This window comes from Dermacentor albipictus, chromosome 5 (genome assembly GCF_038994185.2).
Source record: "Dermacentor albipictus isolate Rhodes 1998 colony chromosome 5, USDA_Dalb.pri_finalv2, whole genome shotgun sequence".
NCBI lineage: Eukaryota > Metazoa > Arthropoda > Arachnida > Ixodida > Ixodidae > Dermacentor > Dermacentor albipictus.
In genome coordinates, this window is record NC_091825.1 from 102,101,110 (window position 1) to 102,122,416 (window position 21,307).

The window sequence follows — 21,307 nt, forward strand, 5'->3', positions numbered from 1 at the left end:
GCGAACCGCTGAACATTCATTACCGCGCGTGTCTCTTGCCTCGCGAAATAACCTGGGCGCGCTTTGCAAAGTGAAGCGCTAGCTTACACTTTGTTTCTCTCTCTCTCTCTCTCTCTCTCTCTGCATTTGTCGTTTCAGCGACCTCGGCGAACGTCACTTGCAGCAAAGGTAAGCGCGACAGAAGACCATGATTTATTCTCCTGTTAGCGAGACGCACCAATATTCTCCGAGGATATATGACCCGACGTTTTACGGGCGACGGTGCGCCTTTGCGCGCGCACAGCACGCCCGAGATGGAAATGCTGTGCGCATCACCCTACACCCGCAACTCCCCCCTCCCCCCCTAACACACACACCACCCCGTGACACGTTCATGCACAAGTCGGTCCCGTCCCGAACCGAAGTACCTGATTCGTAAGGTTCCGAGAAAACTAAAAGGCTATAATGAACCGAAGTACAGACAAAGTTGCGCGCACCCTAGTCTTGAAATTTGGGAAACGTTACGGTGAAAACGGTGTTTACCTCGTTCGCTCAAGCGTAAAATGGCTTTGAGCAGTTTCTTTTTGGGAAAAAAACGCGCGCTTGGACTGTATTGCTTGCGTCTGATTTTTTTTTTTGTTTAGGGTGCCTATTTTGCTCCGTGTTTCGTTTTGAAATTTCATTTCTCGCATCGCCGTTTGTTGTGCCTCGCGAACCTGTGCAAGACGTTTCAGGACGGTTTGATATAACTTATGTCCACAGGACCGTTAGCCGTGTTTGGGGCACATGCGAAGAATATAACGGGCGAAGACGGTGTAGCCGAGCTTTTTTTTTAAAACTTTACCATACTTCAATGACACGTGTCATAAAGCGCTGCGGGAAGCGGGAGTTTATGAGCACGGAAGCGGGAAAAGGAAAGATAGAAATAATTGCAGTATTTTCTTTTCTTTTATTTTTTTGAGGAGACACGTAGTCGAATGAAAGAACAGCCTTTACTGCAAATTCGCCATTAGTTGTAGAAGATTACACTGTCTCGCGATATTCCTTCGCATCCGCTTCATAAATGGCATCGCTTTTAAATTTTGAACACTCCCCTGTAAAACTGCCTTCGTCTCTTTACACGCGATTTAACCGCAATGCCTCTACCTTGCACTGCGCTAGATGCTGATATTCTCCTTTTCATCTTGCTACTCCTTCAAAGACCTCACTTGCTCTTATGCAATGGTTACCGTACGCTAAACGAATTCTTTCTTTCATGATTTGAAAACTTTCCTGTAGTTTCGGCCAGCCGAAAGGTATGTTTCACATTCAATCTTCGAAGTAAATTGAGGGGAAACAGTTTGATTGCGTCAGGTTAATTGGACGGAAAACCTGATTTAAGAATATTTAAAATAGCCTGAACAATCTTGGGCAACACGGGGACATCTGCTGTGTGATTTACTGTGCTAAAAAAAGATTGCGTTATATATATATATATATATATATATATATATATATATATATATATATATATATATATATATATATATATATATATATATATGCCAAGTGTCATTAGTGTGTCATGCTTTGCTTGCTTGCAGTTTCCTAATGAGTAGAACATTTAGTAAGAGGGCTCTGCGGTAACACGGCGTAGGACAGCGGACTTTGGCACAGTTTTTAGCACAATCCGCTCGATTGCTTTTGTGCAGACTACGATTTCTTGTCTTACGTTTTCTCTGTTTTGACCACCTCCTCAGACATCGTATCTGTCTCGCTCCGTTTTCATCTCACCCGTTTTGTTTTTTCTTGGCAGCGCCACCCGGTATGGTCTCCCATCTCTCTGGGGCAAACATTTCAAACCGCATTAATTACAATATTTATTTTGCGGAGAACCGAGACATAACGGCAATTCAAAGGTAATGCTACCACGACCGTTATAGCCAGCGTTTCAATGTGGCTCGCCAATGTGGAGCGCGTCAGCAAATCATTGATCTCGCCGCAACTGCACCGCAGATCCGTCGACGATGCCGTACCTGGCGCAAATCGTGACCGAACCGTCGGTGCGCCTGCAGCCGGCTTTCAGGCCGCAGCGGACCGAGTACTTCGCCAACGTCTCGTACGACCTGGTGTTAGTCAAGGTGTGGGGGCTGGCCCAGCACTGCGGCAGCCAAGTGCGCGTGGACGACAAGTACGGCCCAGCCAGGTGAGGAATGAATGAATGAATGAATGAATGAATGAATGAATGAATGAATGAATGAATGAATGAATGAATGAATGAATGAATGAATGATGTTTTTTATTTCTTTTCACATTGAAAAAGAGCAGACAGGACTAAAAGCCGAGGTACAGCTTGGCGAGGGTCCCGCCCCCTTATACGTTTGACAGCAGAGCACTGCAGAAACATCACAAAAGATGCAACACTTGCAACAAAGTAGTATTGGAAACAAATTCACTTTTAACAAAAGAAAGAAAACTTGTATGAAAATTACACAAAATGCATACACACTCGTATACACATACAATTTCACATTTATGCATATATACACACATTCAGATACATACTATATGCACAAGCAATGCACACAGATCTATATACACATATGAGGGTGATGACGTCATAAACACGCCCGCTAAACTCGATGACGTGGCTTCCGGACGTGGCAAGCGTGAAGTGAAACATCCTACAGACCGGGTGTTCTCGTGGAGATATCGATTATTACTGTGGAATCGTAGGCATTCTTCTCGTCGTCTTTTTACCCTGAGATCAAAGTGTGATTTAGTGTAAGGATCGCGTTACTTTGCATATTTTTGGTATCGGTAATGTCTTCCTCAGGTTCGGGTGCGTACACGTTCCTCTTTTCCATTTTTTTTCCATTCTTCTCTCATTAAATAGAATTAAATAGAACCCACGCTGGTTAAACTCTGCAGCTTCGCCCGAATTTCAGGTACAACCCTTTCAAACTTTCACTTTCAAGGTCACGGATGGTTCCAACAGGTGACCCGCGTAATCGTTCTCAGCAGTCCGCCAGAGCTCAAACTCGTTTTCCTGTGCCTCTCATGAGCGATTCTTCGCTTCCGTAAGCCTTAAACGCAAGCTTTCTCACCGTTCCCCCAAACTAAATTGCAGCTTGTCCTGCGGGAAGCTGTGTATTACATGTGTGGCCCAATCGGTGAAAGGAATTCGATACCGCTTCCATAACCGCAGTTCATTTGAAGGATGTGGCTGTCGGTGAAGTGAGAGCAGAGCTGCGACCTGGGAACGCACCTTCGCGCTTTCTTTCGTCATTGCTCGGCACAATGTTACAGCGCGCAGCGTCGTCGAAGCGCGTCAAACGGCACGCAAATGGTGACGAATGATGGCTTGAATTTTAGTGCCTTGAATGTTAAGTTCTTTGAAAAGCTGACTCGCGCCTTCCATAAACGTAAATGCGCCTGCTGTGTTCCTTTTCTTCAATGCTTCTTCAGAAGTTGACGATTCATCATTATGCACTCCTTCTGTTTGAAGTTGCGAACAGACGCTTTTCATGCGGATGTGGATGCAGGCTCATTACTCTTTGCAAGAGAAGATTTTCGTGTGCTGGAGAAGATTCTCGTGATTATCCGTGTGACTCTTATTCATATTTAACCCGCAGTGTACCGTTTCAATGCCCCGGTAACGTGAAACTGAGCGTACGCGCGTCGCAGGCCGGCGAACTATACCCTGGGCGTGGGTGAGAACAAGGTCGTGCTGTACGTGATGGACGGCGGCCAGCCGGACCCCTGGGTGGTCAACGCGTACACGCTGCTCATCCGTCGCATGCCTCTCGCAGACGACGCCGTGGTATTCAGCCCAGCCGCTCAGCACCAAGTGTGCAGCCTCAAGCAGGTAGGCGGATACTCTAATCCTGCAAAGATGCTTCCCTGCATCATCTCACGAAGCTGCGTTCAGAGGAGGCTTCTGTTTACCTGTTACGCCTGCGTAACAAAAAAAAAAAAGAGGTTTACTTTAACACATTAGTTGGGAAAAAAGGTGAAGGAAAGACGCAATACAGTTATCGGCCGTTATGATTCGTTTCAATTATTTTATCCTCGTCACCACTTATTCTCTAAAATTTTATGTTTGTTTGGTTTAAGCCTTTAGCAGTTAATATACTACGGCACTTGACTTGAGAAGGGGGGGGGGGGCTAATTCTAGTAGTGGGGATGTGACAAAGCAAGCACTTAAACAGAATATCTCTGGATAGATCAGTCGCAGGTCCTGTTTCCGTGGTATGCATGATGAACACATCAGTGCTCAAAGCCACACAATCTATCGTGGAGCTTCATTTATCGCTTATTTGCATGACACAGAACAGATAGCATTAGCATTTACGTTTAATTCTCAAACGTAAGTACGTTTTTTCGAACCATGTAAATCATCTGTGGTTAATGTCTTGCGCTTTTGCGTTTGTTTGATTAATACTGGGTTTGCGATGTTATCATCCTGGTTAGCTCAGATGGCCAAGTGACCGCTGCGGAAGGACGATGGTTCCTGGTTCGTTCCCCCTAATCAATATAAATGCTTCTTCAACTGAGAAGCTTTCTTCATATGAAACTCGCCGAGCCTCCCGCTTCAAGTAAATGTTGCGCCACTGTAATGAAGTGTTCAAAGTGCAGCGGCTCTCATGAGGCTTCGTCGAAGAATTGCCCACATATTAACAATGAAGTGACCCTCTTGAAATAGATGGTGCGACATCATTCATATCATCAATAAGCCGCCGCAAAACTGAGGAGGCGACGTTCCCGTCGCCGACGTCCTTCAAGGAAGACCGTTACCTCTGCGACGCGCTTGCAACTTTCCACACCATCACCCCCTGAGCTGCTGCCCAGACCACACATTGCGGACAAGACCACGAAGCACAAGGTCACTGAGAAGATCACATCTGCCGAAGATTGACCAACCATACCAGAGTGAGAACAACCGCCATCCCAGCAACCTTTTGGGGTGCGATCTTGTACGCGTTCCAAACTCGAACGGAGGCGGTCCGTTCTTTCCGTCGCGAAATTGGCGGTCCGTTCCGTTGCGTTCGTCCGATAGCAGACAACACGGAATGATTGACAGCAGATATCACTTCACAATTGACGTCATGGCGTTCTTCACCGTTCAAACTGACTAACCGTGTGCGGCTCGGTGGAACGGACCGCCTCCGTTCTATTTTGGAACGCGTACAAGATCGCACCCTTGATCGACAAGCCCCGATGTCTACTAGGTGATTTGTCCGACCAGGACAGGCAAGTGGCTGTAATGCTGAAATCGCTAATTACTATAATCCGTATGATAATGGACAAGGTGCAAACACCAGCAGCACGAAGCTCTGCAGATACTGGATGCGCTAAATTCAGTGCTTGAGAGCATCCTTTAAGCACCATGGCTCGTCTAATAGCCTCATTCCGTACTGAAGTTAAAGTTGCGTCAGTCTGCTTGTAGAATACCAGAAGTCTCAGGACCCGTATATCACTCTTTCGCCAATTTGTTTTTACGAATCTGTTCCCCATACAGGTGGTTTACGAACCACATACATCGACTTCCCTCAGACTGTCTGGTTATGAATCTTTCGTCTCGTCCACATGAGGTGCACACAGCAAAGTAATCGTTTACATCTACACGGATTTTACCATATGCCACCCACGCGATAGAGCATCGATCATGACGACAATCAATATGTATGCCTGCATATCAAAAAGAATATTGTGTCATTTACACTCATTGGAGCTTACATATCCCCAGCGGGTCACTTTGATGGCAAAAGGCTTAGAGATATACTGCTAATAACCAATGACCCTTGGGTTATCACAGGTGACTTCAATGCGCATCACCAGCTATGGGGAAGCATTAAAAATGACTCCAGAGGCAGGAGTCTTGCCTTTATTGTTGCCGACAATGATACATGCTGTGCGAATGATGGCAGCCCTACGTTTCTGTGGGGCAGGAGTGCCTGCTTGGATTTGACTTTGGTGTCGCGGCGCTTCGCCTCCAGCGTCCAATGGTTTAAGGACATAGAGACACATGGAAGCGACTATATTCCAACATGGATAAACATTAGTGGAGTTGCACAATCCTGCTCTACTGTCTTGCGTCCAATTGATTGGTCGAGGTTTAAGGAGCATATGAATGACACATGTCGGGAAGGCCTTTCATACACCATAGAAGATACAATCGCGGAAAGAATGAAAACATTCATTTGCTACCTTACCAGGTCAGCAAGGCGAACAGACTTCAATATAGAGCTGGAGAGGCTGCGTGCGGCACGCCGATAGGCAGGAAGAAGGTATCGGCGCATGAAGTCCGTTCGAGATCTGTGGGCTTCGCGACACAAACAAAAAGAAGTCCAGCGTCGTATGGATAAATTCGAAGACAAGCGATGAAAATCTTTCTGCCAGTCGGTTGATCTCCGAAGTTCGCTGTCGTACATATGGAGAACAAATAGGGGTCTCCGTTCATGCACATACCAAAGAAAGACCTTTGCTGCTTTGGCCTTCTCCCAACACCGCTCGCAGCTTGAAATGGTTGAAGAGTTCTGTTCGCAGGTTCTTGGGTCCGTGGTTTACTACCGACGCATCACTGAGTGGCATCCCCGAGACAAGTGTACTAAAAATGAACGTGCCATTTTCACTCGACGAACTTGACGCTGCGTTGGTGACTTGCAGGCGTTCTTCGTCACCAAGACCAGATGGCACAACGTACGCTGCCCTATGCAATCTTGGACATGGCGCACATGGTGAGCTTCTCAAGTACGACAATGAGTCGTGGCACAATTGCGTTGTTCCTAAACAATGTGAAGCGAGCCGCTTGATCCCGATTCTGAGATCTAGAAAGTCTCCTCTTGACTTATCATCATATCGTCCGATTGAGCTTTCTAGTTGCGTCGCCAGAGTGATGAAAAAAATTATTCTTGCTCACTTGGAATGATACCTCGTGCGATTCAGCATCTATCTCGATGTCATGGCGGGCTTTCGTCGAGGTCGTCCATTACCCGCTACCCGGGTCCAAGAACGAAAAGCCTAAATCGTCTCTCAATGGCACGTTTTCTCGATGTCAAACGAGCACAATACAACGACGCCCATGAGGCTGCACTGAACTCACTTGAAGCTGTGGGAGTTGGGCGGCCAGATGTATAAAAAAATTCGGGGCTGTTTGACTGAGAGGCTTTTTCTTACAGGCCGAAGACGGTTCAACTTCGGAACATTACATCTGCTGGGGTGTGCCACAGGGTGGGGTGTTGAGCCCATATTGTTCAGCCTCGTCCCTGTAGGACTTACTGAGTACTTACCACAGACAGATAGTGTCTCCATATGCGTCAACGACATTTGCATCTGGGCCTCAGTTACTCGGCCTCAGGTGCGAGCTACGCTGCAGTGAGCGGCAACCATGACGTCTCCTCATCTCCAAGAACAAGGCCTCAGTGTATCTACCGAAAGGTGCACATTGGTTGGCTTTACGCGCAAAGAAATCTCACTGTATTCTAGTTCAATCAATTAACGGCCAAATTTTATCCTGTGTTAAGACGCATCGGTTTCCGGGTGTCATTATCGACCGCAACCTCTCGGGGAGCCCTCACTTTGTCTATCTGAAGAAGAAGTTATCTGCTATTGCTCAGGTGTTGAAATTTCTCTGCGGGAAAATCTGGGGTGCATTAGTCCATCCTGTGCTGCAACTTTACAGGGTACTGTACTCCTGAGACTCCTACGTTAGTCTTCCAGCTTTGCCAAATACATGCAAGATGAACATTCGTGCTCTGGAGAGCATACAAGGTCAAACCCTACGCAGGTGTTTAGGGCTGCCTCGGTGCACCTCAACACCAGCAACAACTGGCATCGCGAGAGACTATATGACCCAGACACACGTAGCTGTCAACTCTCTCGGAGCGCACATTCATCATCTGTCAAGAATCCCCGACCATCACTTCGCTTGCCTACAAGCCGAGAGATTTCAAGCGACCTTTTCACGAGTGATTAGAACTCATCCAGAATATACACCTTCATCTTATACACCGGTGGCGAAGCCTTCACCTCCTCTGTGGGTCCTGTGACAGGCACAAGTGAATCTTGCTATTCCCGGAATTACAAACAAGGCCAATCATCCGTCACCGGCTCCGAAGCAACCAACGCTGCTATAACTCCACTAGACATATCATGACCGCATACATGTATATATACCTATGGTTGGACCTCACCTATCAGCACAACTGCCGTTTTCGTCGTTCCAAATAAGAGTATTGCCGATAAGTTCAACGTGTCCCACATGACTACATCTACGGCATCAGAACTTTCAGCGATCCATGCCGTTGTGAACTACATCACCGAAGAGCCGGGGTAGAAATGGGTCATATTTTGAGACTCTAAAGCCGCTCCTCACTGTATAAAGTCTTCCTTACATCACATAACATACGAGCAGATGATATCCGATGTTAGAGAAGTACACCATCCATGCTCTGGAAACAAGGCACAACATAATCTTGCAGTGGATTCCTGCTCACTGTGGCATCGTCAGCAACGACTTGGCTGAAAGTGCTGCTCGGACTGCCCATGAAGACACCCAGACGAGTCGAATACTTTTGGCAAGGATGGACGTTGCCAGGAAACTTCGTCTACTTGCACACAAAACGTGACAAGCTTCCTGGAGTACAAGTGCGTTCAATTGCCGATTGCATAAGCTGGACAAATTATTACGGCTACAACTGCCATCTATTCTTTCCCGTGGCGAAACAACCTTACTGTGCCGCTTGTGGCTGGAAGTGGCGTTCACGAACGCTAACTCCTATTGTATGGGAATGGCCAAGAGCCCGATGTACGACTCCTGTAGCTTCGAGGAAACCATATTGTGTATCTGTCCTCGCTACGACGTACGACGCCTTTCTCTGGGGACAACTTTAAACCGACTGGACTCGAGACCGTTCTCCGAGTCAAAGATACTCGGACCGTGGCCACACCCATCACTGGCACGAAAAACGATTCGTGCACTAGTACGCTACTTGAAGCGCACCGGCTTAAGAGACCGCTTATAGTGTTTCTGTGGATCCTCCCACGTACATGCACCCGGTGCTCTCTCTCTTCCCTTTTTCCTCTTTCTATTCCCCTTTCCCCCACCCCGGTGCAGGCTAGCAAACTGGACGCACGTCTGGTAGACCTCCCTGCCTTTCTTCTACTTGCTTTCTTTCTCTCTCTCTCTATCTCTCTCGTACGAGTTTCTCATTACTTGCTTAACGATGCAGTCAATCTCTGTCATGCATCTTCCTCCATCTTGCGAAGTTCCGCAGAAATGATTTGCCAGTGTGATTATTACGTTGAAAGAAAATATCATCAGTTGCAACAATTTGTCTCTCTTGTTTTGTTTTTTAGTGCTTGTATTCGTCTTACTCTGACGCTGACGCGTATTGGTTTATCGTTCAAGGAGTGCGAAATGCAAGTCGCACCAGCGGAGCCGTGCGGCCTGTACAGCGAGACCTCTGTGGACTGGCCGAGCTACCTTGAAAAGGCGGCCCGACTACCTGTCTGCAAGGACGGCAGCTCCCAAGGTATAATCAGAAATCATTCCGTTATCTGTCAAAATCTTCTCGTGGAGAAATACTGATATAACAAAAGCAAACCAGCCTTTTAATAATTATGCTTAGTAACTGACAATAAATAATAACATTCTTACAAAGAGAACGCACTAAAAGTAAAGGACGAAATTAACAAGCATTTTTGTTCCTAACAACTGCTTGACATTAGCGGTAGCCTACGCTAATAATATGTCCAAGGTCACGGTTGGCTTGCATATTCTTTCACGAATAGTTCTATTCCAATGGCAAACAGCGCTTACAGCGGAAACGTTTTTCGAATTTTGCCCCTGCTGAGTTCAAGCACTACGCTTAAAAGTGATATGATGGATATAAAGCTGGTTCTCTAGCCTTTCCAATCGTTTGGGGGTTGAGCAGCAAACAGAAAAACTATGACGGCGATTGGATAGACGCTTTAACTCGGACTCTCACTGATCAAACATACGTAAATAAAAAATAATAATGAAAGCTATTATGTGGCCAATAAACTGTCATTAAGGAAGTCTGTGGCGTTTAAAAGAAAAGCTTTTATCCCAACAAATGTTATAGAAGCTAACTTACTCACCTCTCAGTTTTCTCCTCAAGCATTGCCAGAAATATCATCAGAAGTGTAAGAAGTTATTAAGTTCAAACCAGAAAATGGGGCATGGTTTCCCACTCCTTGACTACGCACTAAAACACACCGCAGTTCTGTAAAACGGCATCTATTAGCAGAATATAAGTCGGCACATTTTCCAGCAGTTCTTATACGCATTTTTCAGTACTTGCACAAGTATAGTAACGGCTTTTCCTAAATTGTAAAATGATACATTAGGTTTACTTTATTAGATGCAGTTTAAGGAGTTGCGAAATGTGTTCTTTGTGCAGAGTTACTGACCTGTGAAGTAGATGCTACACATATTTTTTGACGTTTATCACTATTGGAAAAAATTGTTTGAGAGCATCAAAAATGTTTTCTCTCAAACATCACTATAACTTGTGGTACAAGTCTCGTTTGTGAAGCTCACAACTAGCTGGTACCGGCCAATCCTGATGATGATGATGATGATGATGATGATGATGATGATGATGATGATGATGATGGCCTCATGTTATGGCTCATACCCACACGGGGGGATTGGCCAAGAATTGCCTGCTGAAACGATTACCTATTCGCTTAGGGTGTTACAAATTCGATGAGAAAAAAAAGAAAGAAAAGGAAATATACAAAAACAACCAAATTACGAGAGAACAATCAAAAAGTTGTTCGTTTTGTTGATTGTATGTAACCGCAAACGGCGTCAAGCACGTCCCTGTCTGGCGCATTCTACTTTAGCTTCTTTCTTCGTGGCGATGTCCTTGCTGCTGCCTGGCGCGAGGGCTTAGTGGACACAAATTCCCACAAACCTAACCATTACATTCAAAAGCAGACATGTTGATAATTCAAATAGATTCAGTAGTTGCATAATGCGAGCATTTGTGCGTTTCATTTGCATAAATATGTATAGCAAGTCATACCCACAATTCTTGGAGGTGACCTCTTTGGTGATGTTCCATAAATCCTGCGCTGGCGGAAGGACACAAGAACAGGGACTCGTACGCGAAGAGACCAGATTGAAATTCACGTGGCACCTTGTTTACGACTGCTTTTAACATCGCATCGCTTTTCTTTCTGCCATGCGTTGTGAGTAGGCTTTAGTTGTTCGTTAGGTTATTGAGTTAGCGCAGATGACTGCGTGATTTTTCATCAGGTTAATTCAGCTACCGGAAAATTGGTCTAAAACATGGAATATAGCACTAAAATTCGAGAAAACGGTTGACTTGTGCCTCACGAATAAAATTAACAAACTGATACATAGCTAATAAATTTATGGTGCAGTTCTCAAACAAATCGACAGTTGTAAGTATTTAGGTGTCACAACTGCCTTACGAGTAAAATGGTCAGAACGTACAAGTAACGTCTGCTCAAATGCTAGAAAAAAATAACGCTGGGGTGCCTAAAACCCGAGTTACGCAATTCTTAAGCCACATTACGTTTAATGGTCTACGAATCTATAGTCGGACCTTCTTTCGAATGCACCAGTATTGTATGGGGCCCGCACACAGCAGCCGATCTCAATGAAGTTGAAAAAGTGTCTAAGACTGGCCGCTCGGTTTATTTATAATCATTTTAAACGTCGAGATTCCCCAACAATTCATGTTGGCATTGGCAAATATTGAGTGTTTGTCGGAGAGAAGAAAGGCTGTTAGGTTAGAATTCTTTAATTGTCTTTATTTTCTGAAATTAGCTATTCATGCAGAAGATTTTATTGTTAGAAGCTTTTATGTTAGAAACTTATGACGTTAAACCTGTATTTGCACGCAGAACTGCGTACTAATTCAATTTTTTTTTACACGGACTGCAACCGACTGGAATTCCTCGTCACACATTTCACCTTTACTCAGTCCTGTTTAAGTTGGTCCGCCTAACATTATTCCAGTTATTGTGTATTGCCTGCCGCTGTTTACTCGATTACATACTTTGTTTTTACAGTATATATTCAAGATATGTCCCATTTTTTTACTGTATTTCTGTATTCTGCAATGCTTTGTACTCCTTTCTGCTTGGGACTTCGAGGTTCGCGCTATTAAATAAATAATGAATAAACAGGGAAAAGCACTTCACTCGTTTAGCGTGGCTTCATTTTCGCGCTCTTGTCATTGCTTCCTTACTCTAATGCGAGAATCATGAAAGAAATCAGGGTTTGGCGTAGGCTTAGCTCCCTCTTTTAGATACATCATTTCGTTCTCGAAGCGATTAACTGTAAAATTATCTCTACCGCTTCAATAGGAATCTACAATAAAGGCTTAATAAGTATAAATAACTTGTGGACATAAATACAACAACGAAAACACCTAAAGAACAAGGCAAAAAATTTTACACACGGGAGGTCTTGTTTTCAATCATTAGTGCTACATACACACTGATATTATTTCCGTACATTTATTACATTGGTGTTGAAAATTTTCTTGACTGTTTATTTAGATTGTGCTTGTCCTTGTATGAAGCTGAGAAAGATCTCTTTGTTTATGTTACAAAATGTTTTCAGATGTGATGTCTAAAAAATGTTATGTATAATAGTTAACATGTTCAAAGCAGAAACTGCTTTGAAACCGACGCGTGTATATTGCGTACACCTATATTTTGATGTGAATTTAATTTTGCGAACACTGCACAACTTGCTGTTGACTTGCAGTGGAGGGGGGGGGGGGGGGAACTATGACCTTTAGTCGGGCTTCGCACCTTATTATCATGGCCTCGCTCTCGATCAAATGATAAAGAAACAAGGAAAATCACCTCTTCTCGCTATACTTTTTTTCAGGACGCTGGGTGGTGCCTTGTGAGAAGTGTGCCGCCAAGGAGTCCTGCTTCTGGAAGGAGGCCCGCTGGCAGCCCTATCAGTGCCGATATGTGAACCTGCCGCAGAGGACGCTTGCGCGCTGCATGTCTGGAAAGAAGGTAGCGTAAGCCTGGTTCATCGCGAACATCTGGAAGCAGAACCTTTGCCGCAGTGTTGGCCGTTACTTACGGCTGCAGATAGAGGTGCAATTGACGCTACGTGAAAACAAACAAACAAAAAAATTCTTGGACCCTAAACCATTTGAAATGTCTCGCTTTCTTCGAGTCGCTTGTGGTCGGCGTGGGCGACACTGGGGTGATGAATGAGAGCGTCGTAGGGCGGCACACTGGCCAGCGCAAGGTTCCTGTATTTGTGGCATTTAAAAGAAGTTCTTCATGACGGGCCTTTTCTCTTTTTCTAATAATCTGCCGCAGTGAAGAGGGCTCAGTATTTTGTCTTTCTTGTGTCGAAAAGGCACGTCATTGTTAATTAAAAGTCGACATTTTCCTTCGCGACCCGTTACCGTCTCACGCAGTTGCTGTTCATCGGCGACTCGACGAACCGGGGCATGATGCACTACGTGATGGAGCGCCTCAACGGCTCCCTGCAGCACTGGGACAAGACGCACGACCTGCGCGTCTACGCCAACCTGAACCGCGGCGAGACGGCGGTGGCGTTCGCCTACTACCCGCAGTTCTGGCTGCCCACGAGTCAGCGGCCTGTCTTCGACAAGGCGCTCTACCAGCTTATCGAGAGGTATGACGCGCTTCGTAGGACTGTACGGTGACACTGCGTAAGGCTAGGAACGCCTTTGCGGGCTGCGTGACAGTGCCCACAGAAATCGGTCCTGTTTACGTGTGTGTGTGTGCTTAGGTTTTTTTCCCCTTTTTTTTATCCTTCTTTCTTTCTCACCTATTGCATCCCCTTGCCCCTCCCCCAGTACAGGGTAGCCAACCGGAGATAATCTCTGGTTAACCTCCCTGTCTTTCCTTTGCCCTTCTCTCTCTCTCTCTTTCGCAGCATTGCCTCGAAAAAAAAATTTCGGTGACTCTACTGTGATACCGCCGGTGAAGTGCGAGGCACCGAGGCCGCACTGCTCCTGTCAAAACTGCAGTTTTTGCCGTACTCGCTGTCGCACGATAGACTGTGTATCATGCTTAACGCGCATGCGCAGTGGCGCTACACTGGTGCCATGACGATGGAGTCCTCGCCGCTTTTCCGCTAAGCTTAGATTTAGGGCAACATTGATGCGAATGCCGGGGGTAGTGCCATTGCTATATTTTTTTTTCAGTGAACTTTAGGGGGAAGTTGGTGGTGAGTCTTCTCAACCCCACTCATCAGGTAGAATAATTTTATTCACAGCTCGTTGCCTTTTAATCTCGATGGGTAAGCGGGTTAGTCGGGATACGAATACAACACGCCTCTTACCGTAGTTGGTCATCAGCTCGCTAAGGATAACTACTACAGGGATGCTTCCTGGCACTGGTGGCATAGTGAAACCATAGTGAAACTTTTCGTGAAATTGGTCTGTTGTCTTTCCTGGGAACTTCTCGACGCCCTTCGGGCTTAAATACTTTTAGAAGACTTGTAGAATGTCCGCAGCGGGCAGGACTTAAGTTTGTATTTTACTTTATGAAAGTCTTACTAGCCCGACCACATTTGTTTCTGTCAAATCTATGGGCAAACTCGCTGTACAATTGCTGTCACTTGCGGTTATTGCTGTCACTTTGGAATTCAGTGATAACTGCTTGTCTGCGTGAAAATATTAACCAGAAAAGGGCCAGTATACTGTAGCAATGCTGCGCTTCCCGATGTTAGTGCATTTCGGCGCTTTTCGCATTCCTGAGTTCGACGCTTCGGTCGGGAGCAGAGAGTCGCTTGACCACTCACGAATGCGAAAGGTGCCGAAAAGCATCGGGAAGCAGCATCGCTATATCATGATATCACGGCCCAGAGACAGCAAGCAGAAGTGTTAAGCTAACTTGCATTCGTGAATCACGCTTTGCGTTTTCTTTAGCTCAAAGTTGTGGAGACAACTTTTCTTTAAAAAGTTTAGCGCCGTCTTAATATTCCGAATTTTTTTGTGTGCCTTTCTTTTTGTGCGCTTCGTTTTAGGTCAAAGCCACTCCAGAACAACTCTAACACTGTCCTCATCGTGGGCGGCGTCCACTGGCTCGCGACTCAGCACCTTTACATGCTGGTCAAGGCACTACGTGGGTAGGTAGCAGCTGCATCGATATAGACATGCGCAGAAGCTGCGCACGCGCACCGATAACTGGCCTGAGAAACATGTCGCTTTTCAAGTTGGTGATGGTCGGTATGGGTAAAAAAAATATAGATGTCGGTACATAATTCCTGGCCTTTAGTTCTCGACTTTCTTGCATATATGCTATACGTATATATGCTATCTCGACGTATAGCATATATGCTATACGTACACGGCGATACACGACGATTTTTCGATATATGACGTGAATCAGAAGTAGGATACAGAAAGGAATCTGTTTTCTGTGCGGTTTCCATTTGGGTTGTAACATCGTAGAAGTGTCGGAAACACGTAAAACAGTAATACGTATGCTCCGGCCGCAGCTGCGGCTTCCCGGCGGATTAGGTTGGCACATTACCCCGATTTCAGCCTGTCGTAAGCTTATCGCGGTCGCTACCTAACTTCAAGGCTTTTGAAGGCGCTCTTGTTACGTCAAATTTACAGGCACAATGTTTGTTCACACGAGCTTGTATGCGCTAGCGATCCATCATTATCTTACAGAGCTTACGAGATGTTCTTTTCTTACATTATTATTTAACAGTAGCTATGAAATGTTTGAGTGAAACGGCGTTCTACATATGGCACTACTGCATGTATGATGAAAGCACAAATCATGACTTAGGTATGCGAAGGACGCTTTATGTAGTGACATACTTTCTGTGTATCCGACAAGACGCCTACGTACCGCTAATATTTATCGGTTCAAAAATAAACTGGCTTATCTAATAGCGCAGAATACAGCTCCGCGGTGAAGGAGCTTAACAGCTTGGAAATTTAGCACAGGCCGTTGTGGCTTTGCCTACATTAGTTGCTCGTCACTGTCTTCTAATAAGCACGTATGCTACTTGATGAATGGCATTCGGTTGTAAGTGACCGCTCAAATTCACTGGGCTAGCGTTTTCTTCTCTTCTTTATTTCCATCCTCACATGTATACTTCCCTGGCTGCGTCTTCACTTACTTTTTTCAGGGACCACCTTCAAGGAATCAAGCTTATTATCAAGACTCTTGGAGCCGGATTCCACCAGCCCGTTGAAGGGATACACTGTCTGAGCATGGTGAGCTTTAATTGGGCAATTAACGTACATTCCAACACCAAGATTCTCGTACTTGTGTAGCCACTCCGTACTTCGACAATGAAATTCAATTTTCAAGCGAAACTTTCCGTTCACTTCACGTAGTTAGCAGACAAACTAAGGTTGCATTCAGCACGTGCCTTAGGACTTAATTAAAATGTTTCAACAAATCTTTACTTACCCTGAACTACAACAAGTGCGTTGGATCTGCCGTCTTTATCTAGATCGCATACAATACTTTTGAAATTTGGCTGCCGAAAAATTCTTGATGTCATCTTTCTACGCAGAAATCAGAAAGTCACCACGAAAATTGCCTACGCTATTCACACTACCCTGCAAATGAAGCGCCGCCAAACACGGGTAACCACCCAAGTACCTCAAGTCTTGCGAAATTCTGCATACCTGGTGCTACGAATGCTTCGACGATTTGCTATGCCCATTCTCCTCCATGGAACATCTCTATTTGCATCTTTAATGCGAAAGTGTAATCTCTCTGCCTGTTATCTTTGTTTTCCCCCTTTCCCGTTCCGCCGGTGTAGGGTAGCCAACCGGACGTTATTCTGGTTAACCTCCCTGCCTTCTACTTATATCTTTCCCTCCCTCCTAATCGTTGTAAAAAGAATTAGAAGAAAAGAAATAAATTTCTCTTTTCTCTTCACTTGCAGAAGGAACAGAAGAAGCTGATGATGCAGAACCTGTGGTTGGCCGAATTTGCGCGCCACTACAACATTGACGTCATCGACACCTTCAACATTACGGTGGCGCGCTACAAAGACTTCCTGCAAGGAAAATGCGCTTGTCATTTCCACAAGGTATGAAACGCAATGAGCTACTTCTTCCTTTAGTATTATTTTCTGTTTTTTTTCTGTTTATATATCCGTTTAGATATAGCTAACGTTGCACTCCTCATGCACTACGCATAATGCATGAATAGTGCAGAACGTTCGCCAATTTAACCGCTATTGGTATCTTTTGAATTGCCCTTAATTCATGCGGGGTTGGGACGGCCCGCAGACCATCTGAACAACGGAATGCACTTTGGGTCGCCCTATGCAAATATAATTAATTTTAAATGGTTTCTATTGCTTGTACAGTTGTCGCGGAATCAAACACGACTGGGAGCATTAAGTAGAACGCTCCATATGCGCAATTACTCTAGAATACCACGTCATGTGGTGGGTGAATCAGGTCACCCAAGGTGACGCGGACTCTGAGCTAAGTGTAGGCGCCGAAAATGCGCCGATGTCACTCGAAGTGCAGTCTGTGTAAACGAAAGTGTGCGCATTAGTTATCCTTGAATTTACCTGTTTCATTCCGCGAACCCTTCACGTCGGAGCTTCAACATATCTAGCGCTTGAGCGCTGCTTATGAGCGAAATACAAAAGCCTAGAACACGAAAGCTGTGCACTCACGTCTGGTTGTGACCATTTCACCTGTTTAAACTGGTGCTAAATGATTTTTGCGATGTGCGTGGAACGCAAAGCGGCAACGGAATTGAAATGATTGGGGTGAACGGAGGGCACAACGATCACACATCGCGCTCTACACAAGTGCCGTCACTGATATTAATACAGAGCAATGACTACACCCCAAGGCAAGATGATCCTGTACATCGTCAAAAATGCATAGACGAATTCACGACTAGGCCAGTACCCCGGAAGAAAGTGCATTTAGAGGAGATGCGCGCCGTACGTGTACATGCAAACACGCAGTTGCTAGCAGACGACGCGACGCATCATACACGCTATTCATCCATGCCATGCTATCCGTGATTCAACCACTGGCCGCCAAGCGGACACTCCGGTCAATCTCGCGGCCAACAAATCCTGTTATCTGCTTCATGCATCTGTAACAAGGGTAGGTTAGAGACTATAGCACCATCTGCCACTCTTCCAGACTGTACTTTCACAAGTTCACAAACAACAAGCTGTGCATGGAAACCAACCGAGCATGACACGCAATGTTGAGATTGACCAATAGTCGGTCGTGACTGCAGATCCTGTTGGTCAAGCTTTCCGTTAATGGCGCTTTAAAATAAAGAGCAAAGCTGCAAGGTCCGTGGAAGCACGACACAAATACATATATTTTCAGCACCTTAGATAGCGCTTTGCTTTTGCAGTATGGCGGTCAAATTTAAGTGCTGTAGTGCCTCACTGTGGCACTGGTCCGCGGCCTGCACGAGAAGACTCAAGCTAAGCCGCATGAAAAATAAATTACTTTTCAGGGGCACAATAGACATGTCTATAACTGCGCGAGAAGAAAAATCGACGCTTGTAGGAGGGTTAGCAAGACAGAAATTGTTAGCAGTTCTAATGCTCCTGCTCTCTTGCTGAAAAACGCCATGCGAAGACGTCCGCTCCCCTCGCTCTTGGAATTCAGCTTTAGGGAGGATTGGCACTGGGGGTTTTTACTACCTTGTTGGAAGCTACTTAGGGGAACGAGCTACAAGCAATAAACGTAATAACGTTGCCATCAGGGGAGTTAAGAACGCAGTTCAAGACACAAAGATTGAGAGAAAAGCACCGACATAACCCTTGCTTATTCTTTTCCTTTTTTACATCACCGTAAAGTGATGGTGGTGGTGGTGGTGGTGAATTGTAGCAACAGGCGGGTTTAGCCTGGCGAACAAGGCCGGCAATTGCTCCGCCCGAGCGTTTCGCACAATACCGCTGATGGGTTTCACCATATGTCCATCAACCCAGTCTCTCTTAAGAATTCGATCAGGAGACGTGAAGTTTCTTTGCGGGCCATCACTGATCCCTCGGGAAATATAAGGTGTTGCAGGCGCGCATGCGGAAGGTCCTTGTTTTGCAAATTCTTCAGGAGAGTGTCTCTTTCATCTTGGAATTGCTGGCAGGACCACAAAAAGTGCTCAATGTTTCCTGTCTCGTTGCATGCCGTACAGTTCGGAGAATTGATTCGCCCCGTTTTAAATAACCAGGCCGGTGTGTTAGCAGATCCTGTCCTTATACGATATAGAAGTGAGGCTTCCTCTTGGTGCAATCTCTTGGTTACGCAGGGCACATGCGGTAGAACACAAAGCGACGCAAAGTGATTTCGAATTTCAGATTTTTGCACTTGGTTACTCTTTGGAGCCTTGATTTTTGGAGGATGATAGAGCGCTGCGTATGCAAGCGCATCAGCTTTTTCGTTTCCTGAGATACCAATGTGGGAGGGAATCCACTGAAACTTTACTGTGAAGCCTTTGTTGTTGAGTTCTTTCACGATGGCTAGGGATTTGCGTGGGAACTTGAGGGATGGCAAACCACGGTATACTTGAAAAAAATACTAAAGCATGACTTGAACCGACAACACAAGCAACTGCGTGGAAACTGTCTCCCTGTACACAAAACATTCTGCTTGCTTCGTAGGTGGTCCCAGTGCAAGCGCCCAAGAACCGGCCGCCGGGCAAACCGCCGCCAGCGCCTTCGTTCCACGTAGAAGGCAACATCAACGCCATCTACAGCGAGATCCTGCTCAACCGCATATGCGCCAAGCACGCCGAGGACAGCTGATAGGCACACTTGCCACGAAGACTGTTGCTTTGTGCTGTCGGGATTGTTGGACGCTGAATCCCGTTCGCTGGAGAAGCAAGGGCGCACCCACTGTTGGCACGCCGCGTTCTGTAACCGACTCTCAGCCCCGTTCCACACTTCTTTAGTGATTTGTCGTCTGCTGCCAAAGTGTTCGCGATGACGCCACACCAGCAGAACAAAAACGAGGCTTTCAAGTGCTCGAGAGCCAGCGCAGGTTGCCGTCGACGATGTTTGTTGTTCCTTTCATCGTTCGCGAAACGCACATCTGGAAGCAGTATGGTTGCACCACTTGACCACAAATGGTCAGTGGCCGAATTCGCGAGGCTTAGTATTCGTAAGAGCTGTTCGAAATCAGCTTGCTGTTTTGACTAAGTACATGTTCATTATCGTCATAGGCCGGCTTTCTGTTTTTACAAACCACTCCAACTTACGAAATGCTTCGTAAAAATCGGCCCGGAGGCGAATTATTTCTATCTATGCGTAGAGGGAAAGTGACAGGCTTACTCGATTGCCACCTTTGGCACTTATTCGAATCACCGGAGTGGTTCGTTGCCTAATGCGAGCGAATTGGCGGCATCTGCGTCGCAGTTAGCGAATGGGTCTCGTTGGTTGGCTTGGTTCGACGCTGTTAACGCCAAAAAAGTCTGGGCTACGAAAACCGCGCAAACAGCTTGCAATAAACGGAACGACTAGTTGTCAGGCGTGTCCGAAGAAGCGAAATAGAATGAAAAGCGCAGCGTAATAGCCTGTGACGTACAGTTGCATGCAAACAGAAAAGCCGGCAAAGTAAACGAGCTCGCAAAGTCAAGACAAAATGGGTGCGCAGAACCACTGACACTTCAAAGTTAAGCTTATGCAGGCGCCTAAGAAGTTTCCCGAAACAACCGAATCTAATAGGTCTATTGTTAAATGAAGCGAAGGCTTCTTGAAGAGTAAGAGAGAAAACGTAAAGAAGCTGCAGTATATTTCGCATGCAAGAATTGACTCGTGGACTAGGTGAATTATGGTAACAGAGAAAAAAGCAGTGCCAGAAGACGAGAAAACATACGAAGGACCACATAGTGCTGTGTCTGTGTGCTCATTCCTATCATGTTCCATCTTCTAGCACTGCTTTTTCGGTGATTATTTCGACTAATTACTGCCCGCTTTCTAACTGTCGCTGGAATGCATCCAACCAGTGAGGTGGTGTGAAGCCTCACGTGTTCGGCTAGACACCTCTCTTTGTTCCGGTGGTGTGGCGATGCTCGGGCTGTAATCTCCAGCCCAGTCCAATACGTAAGCCAAAGTATCTGCTTTTTATGAAGCTACTCGCCTTTTTCCACTCACCGCACCATTATCGAGACCTAGGGCAAACATTGAGTGTGCCCGACGTCCCTAGCGCTGCACTTACCACCTGAATATTTAGCGGTGTAACAAACTGTAGAACGTACCGCACATTTGCGATTATGGTACTATATGAACCTTCATCGTGTTTTTTCTTCATTGAAGTTCTCGAATGTGAAGTGACGCAATGATGACAAAACTTTCAAAATCTGCTGATGACAGTTTAATGCA

At 45.8% G+C, this 21,307-nt stretch overlaps 1 protein-coding gene across 3 annotated transcripts in view; it reads left to right on the forward strand.

Annotated features, from left to right (window-relative positions):
- Window positions 1-20,632, forward strand: part of LOC135905949 (cadherin-like and PC-esterase domain-containing protein 1) — a 209,867-nt gene extending 189,235 nt beyond the window's left edge. For 2 of the 3 annotated variants that reach the window (XM_065437093.2, XM_070538646.1), the window contains 10 exons: window positions 139-168; window positions 1,975-2,164; window positions 3,646-3,826; window positions 9,371-9,494; window positions 12,860-12,996; window positions 13,413-13,633; window positions 14,993-15,094; window positions 16,112-16,199; window positions 16,883-17,029; window positions 19,589-20,632. In XM_065437093.2, the coding sequence (XP_065293165.1) occupies window positions 139-168; window positions 1,975-2,164; window positions 3,646-3,826; window positions 9,371-9,494; window positions 12,860-12,996; window positions 13,413-13,633; window positions 14,993-15,094; window positions 16,112-16,199; window positions 16,883-17,029; window positions 19,589-19,732 (1,364 nt within the window). In that variant the 3' untranslated portion in view covers window positions 19,733-20,632. The remainder of the gene's footprint in view (window positions 1-138; window positions 169-1,974; window positions 2,165-3,645; window positions 3,827-9,370; window positions 9,495-12,859; window positions 12,997-13,412; window positions 13,634-14,992; window positions 15,095-16,111; window positions 16,200-16,882; window positions 17,030-19,588) is intronic. The other variant, XM_065437094.2, reaches the window with a different exon arrangement.
- Window positions 20,633-21,307: the final 675 nt, after the last annotated feature.